This window comes from Coturnix japonica, unplaced genomic scaffold (genome assembly GCF_001577835.2).
Source record: "Coturnix japonica isolate 7356 unplaced genomic scaffold, Coturnix japonica 2.1 chrUnrandom542, whole genome shotgun sequence".
Lineage (NCBI taxonomy): Eukaryota > Metazoa > Chordata > Aves > Galliformes > Phasianidae > Coturnix > Coturnix japonica.
In genome coordinates this window covers 59,257-64,511 of record NW_015439924.1, presented here as the reverse complement: position 1 = coordinate 64,511, position 5,255 = coordinate 59,257, and the positions used below count along the sequence as shown (strand labels likewise).

At 51.9% G+C, this 5,255-nt stretch overlaps 1 protein-coding gene across 1 annotated transcript in view; it reads left to right on the top strand.

Annotated features, from left to right (window-relative positions):
• TRIM28 (tripartite motif containing 28) overlaps positions 1 to 5,255 on the top strand; it is a gene marked incomplete at its 5' end in the record, with an annotated part of 43,180 nt that overhangs the window by 8,039 nt on the left and 29,886 nt on the right. The window contains 4 exons of the mRNA XM_032441758.1: positions 107 to 110; positions 261 to 503; positions 1,536 to 1,640; positions 4,656 to 4,819. Coding sequence (XP_032297649.1) covers positions 107 to 110; positions 261 to 503; positions 1,536 to 1,640; positions 4,656 to 4,819 — 516 coding nt within the window. The remainder of the gene's footprint in view (positions 1 to 106; positions 111 to 260; positions 504 to 1,535; positions 1,641 to 4,655; positions 4,820 to 5,255) is intronic.

Here is a 5,255-nt window from a genome sequence, read left to right as displayed (position 1 = left end):
TCCCCCTATGCTATAAGGGGTAATGGGGGTATCCCCCCTATCTATAAGGGTTAATGGGGTATCCCCCCTTGCTATAAGGGGTAATGGTGTATGCCCCTATGCTTAGAGAGGTAAGGGGTAAATCCCCCCTAACGCTTATAAGGTTAATGGGGTATCCCTATGCTATAAGGTACCTGGGGTATCCCCCTATACTAATAAGGGTAATGGGGTATCCCCCCTATGCTATAAGGGGTAATGGGGTATCCCCCTTATGCTATAAGGGTTAATGGGGTATCCCCCCTATGCTATAAGGGTTAATGGGGTATCCCCCTATGCTATAAGGGTTAATGTGGTATCCCCCCTATACTATAGGGTTAATGTTTACCCCCTTTTTGTGCCCCCCCGCCAGATCCACTTTCAGCTCCAACGTGCGCTGAAGATGATCGTGGACCCAGTGGAGCCACAGAGCGACATGAAGTTCCAATGGGACCTTAACGCCTGGACCAAGAGCGCTGAGAGCTTCGGTGAGACCATAATAAAGGGGACTGGGGGGGGGTTAACCCTGGGTACCCCCCTTTTACCCCCCCCCTTTTATACCCCCCCTTTTATACCCCCTTTTATATCCCCCCCTTTTAATATCCCCCCCTTTTTATATCCCCCCCCTTTATATCCCCCCCTTTTATATCCCCCCCTTTTATATCCCCCCTTTATTCCCCCCTTTATATCCCCCGGCCTTATATCCCCCTTTATATCCCCCCCCTTTATATTCCCCCCCTTTATGTCCCCCTCCTTTATATCCCCCCCTTTATATCCCCCCCTTATATCCCCCCTTTCTTATATCCCCCCTTTAAATTCCGCCCCCTTTAATTATCCCCCTTTAATATCCCCCCTTTAATATCCCCCTTTAATATCCCCCCCTTTATATCCCCCCCTTTATTTCCCCCCCTTTATATTTCCCCCCCTTTATATCCCTCCCTTATTTCCCCCCCTTATTTCCCCCCCTTTTATATCCCCCCCTTTTATATCCCCCCCCTTTATATCCGCCCCCTTTATATCCCCCCCTTTATATCCCCCCCTTTATATGCCCCCCCTTTATATCCCCCCCTTTATATCCCCCCCTTTATATCCCCTCCTTTATATCCCGCCCTTTTTATATCCCCCCCTTTTATATCCCCCCCCTTTATACCCCCCTATACCCCCCCCCTTTATACCCTCCTTTATACCCCCCTTTAATTCCCCCCCCTTTTTATATCCCCCCTTTATATCCCCCCCTTTATATTCCCCCCCTTTTTTATATCCCCCCCTTTTATAATCCCCCCCTTTTAATATCCCCCCCCTTTTATATCCACCCCTTTTATATCCCCCCCTTTTATATCCCCCCCCTTTTCATATCCCCCCTTTTTATACTCCCCTTTTAATCCCCCCCCTTTACATACCCCCCGTTTTATATCCCCCCCCTTTTATACCCCCCAGCCTTTACAAAACCCCCCCTTAATAACTTCCCCCCCCCCCTTTTACATCCCCCTCCCTTTACAACCCCCCCCATCTTCCCATAGGCACCATTATATCACAGAACGGCCTCCTCCCCCCAGCCCTCAGCCCTCAGCCTCCATCTGCCAGCCCCACCTCGGGCTCCTCGCAGGTACCATGGGGAGGGGGGGGTTTGTTTTAATGTGGGGGGGGTTAATTTTGATGTGGGGGGGGGTCCTGCTCTTCGTATGGCTGCTCTGAAAGTTCTGCCTCCTATTTTTGTTCTGTTTTGTTCCGTTGCTTTTAATGCAATGCAATGCAAACCCTTTTGCCATGCAATGCAATGCAATGCAACCCAATGCATCCAAAGCCCTTTTGCAATGCAATACAAGGCAAGGAACCCAGGCCATTTATCCATGCAATGCAATGCAATGCATCCCCCTGCTGTTCCCAAGCTGCAATGCAATGCAATGCATCCCAGGCCCTTTTGCAATGCAATGCAATGCAACCCAGGCCCTTTTGCAATGCAATGCTATGCAATGCAATGCAGCCCAGGCCCTTTTGCAATGCAATGCTATGCAATGCAATGCAGCCCAGGCCCTTTTGCAATGCAATGCAATGCAATGCAATGCAGCCCAGGCCCTTTTGCCATGCAATGCAATGCAATGCAATGCAACCCAGGCCCTTTTGCCATGCAATGCAATGCAACCCTAGCCCTTTTGCAATGCCTTGCAACCCGAAACAACCCAATGCAACCCAAGTCTTTTTGCAATGCAATGCAGTGCCATGCTGTACTGCATCTGATGGGGACAAAGGAAGGGAGGTATTTAATCAGTTGTGGGTATAGGACGGGTGAGCCACACAGGATGCCCCACAAAGCCAGGCAAGATGCCCCACAGAGCCAGGCAAGATGCCCCATAGAGCCACACAGGATGCCCTATGGAGCCAGGTGAGATGCCCTATGGAGCCAGGTGAGATGCCCTATGGAGCCACACTGGATGCCCTATGGAGCCACACTGGATGCCCCCCAAGGCCAGGCAAGATGCCCCACGGAGCCAGGTGAAATGCCCCCCAAAGCCATACTGGATGCCCTATAGAGCCACATAGGATGCCCTATGGAGCCAGGTGGAATGCCCTATGGAGCCCAGCAATATGCCCCCATAGAGCCACACAGGATGCCCTATGGAGCCATACAGGATTCCCTATGGAGCCAGGTGAGATGCCCTATGGAGCCACACGGGATGCCCTATGGAGCCAGGCAAGGTGCCCCATGAGGCCACAAGAGATGCCCCACAGAGCCACGCAGGATGCCCTCCAAGGCCAGGCGAGATGCCCTATGGGGCCACACGAGATGCCCCATAGAGCCAGGCAAGATGCCCCACGAAGCCAAGTGAGATGCCCTATGGACCCACACTGGATGCCCCCTAAGGCCAGGCAAGATGCCCTATGGGGCCACAGGATGCCCCATAGCCACATGAGATGCCTCACGGAGCCAGGCAAGATGCCCCATAGACCCATGCAAGATGCCCCATCGCCTCCATGGGATGGGTAACGGGGCTTCATCGCCTCCATGGGATGGATAACGGGGCTCCATCATTACCTCCATGAGACGGATAACGGGACTCCATCATTTCCATGGGACGGATAACGGGGCTCCATCATCTCTATGGGACGGATAACGGGGCTCCATCATCTCTATGGGATGGATAACGGGGCTCCATCATCTCTATGGGACGGATAACAGGGCTCCATCATCTCTGTGGGATGGATGACAGGGCTCCATCATTATCTCCATGGGATGAATAACGGGGCTCCATCGCCTCCATGGGATGGATAATGGGGCTCCATCATCTCTATGGGATGGATAACGGGGCTCCATCATCTCCATGGGATGGATAACGGGGTTCCATCACCTCCATGGGATGGATAATGGCTTCATCGCCTCTATGGGACGGATAACGGGGCTCCATCATCTCTATGGGACGGATAACGGGGCTCCATCACCTCCATGGGATGAATAACGGGGCTCCATCACCTCCGTGGGATGGATAATGGCTCCCTCGTCTCCATGGGATGGATGACGGGGCTCCATCGCCTCCACCATCACCATCCAAAGGGCTGGATGGATCTTAGCCACTGCTCTGAAAGTAATGCCTCCTATTTCCTCCCATTGACCCACAGTGTGTGGGGCTGGATGGATCTCAGCCATACCCCATGGCTGCTCTGAAAGTAATGCCTCCTATTTCAATCCACTGCTCTGAAAGTAATGCCTCCTATTTCCATCCGCTGCTCTGAAAGTAATGCCTCCTATTTCCATCCTCTGCTCTGAAAGTAATGCCTCCTATTTCCATCCTCTGCTCTGAAAGTAATGCCTCCTATTTTCCCCCATTGTGTAGGAGGGGGATATGGGGCTGGATGATTCACATCCATACCCCACGGCTGTTCTGAAAGGTAATGCCTCCTAATTTCCATCTCTGCTCTGAAAGTAATGCCTCCTATTATCCATCTGCTGCTCTGAAAGTAATGCCTCTATTTCATCCTCTGCTCTGAAAGTAATGCCTCCTATTTCCTCCCATTGTGTGGGAAGGGGATATAGGGCTGCTTTGAAAGTAATGCCTGCTATTTCCATCCTCTGCTCTGAAAGTAATGCCTCCTATTTCCTCCCATTGTGTGTGAGGGGAATATAATGCCTCCTATTTCCTCCCATTGCCCCACAGTGCGTGGGGCTGGATGGATCTAGCTATAACTCCGTGACTGCTCTGAAAGTAATGCCTCCTATTTCCATTCACTGCTCTGAAAGTAACTGCCCCTCCTATTTCCTGTCCCATTGTGTGGGAGGGGGATATAGGGCTGGCTTGAAAAGTAATGCCTCCTATTTCCATCCTCTGCCTCTAAAGAAATGCCGCTCCCTATTTCCATGCCTCTGCTCTGAAAGTATGCCTCCTATTTTCCTCCATTATGTGGGGAGGGGGATATTCAGGCTGCTCTGAAAGTAATGCCTCCCTATTTTCCCCCATTGTGGTAGGAGGGGGATATGGGGCTGGATGATTCACATCCATACCCCACGGCTGTTCTGAAAGTAATGCCTCCTATTTCCATCCTCTGCTCTGAAAGTAATGCCTCCTATTTCCTCCCATTATGTGGGGGGGGGCTATCATCCTCATTGTCCCCCATCCCCTCCTTGCCACGTCGCCTCCATACGACAGATGGCAGCAGAGGGACATCGGGGCCCACAATGGCGTCAGGCACCGAAACCAGATTAAAGCAAAGGTGCGTGATCGAATTCCTCCACGCGGAACGAGTGGCCCCCATTGACATCTATAGGCGCCTCGTTAACGTCTATGGGGAGCTGACGGTGGATGTCAGCACGGTGCGGAGGTGGGTGGTGAGATTTAATAGCGGCGATAAGGACGTGAAGGATAAACCGCGATCGGGACGACCCTGTACAGCTGGAATAACAAGGAGTGAATGCCCGGACACGGTGGGGACCCCTTTGGTTTTATAGCCCAGCTCCTGCTCCATCCAACGGTGCCATTGTGTGCTTTGTATCCCCTGCCATTGCCATGGGGATAAATAGGAGGCATTACTTTTATTTTCCCTTTGTTTCCTTTGGCTCTTCCAGGCCCCTTTTGTTTGGCCTCTTTATTCCTCCCATTTCCCTGCTGTTCTCTATTATTATTCCTTCCCATTTGCCCCCTCTATTGCTCCCTATCCCCCCCCCCTTAATTCCTATTACCCTATCCCCCCCCTTTAATTCCTATTACCCTATCCCCCCCCCTTTAATTCCTATTACCCTATCCCCCCCC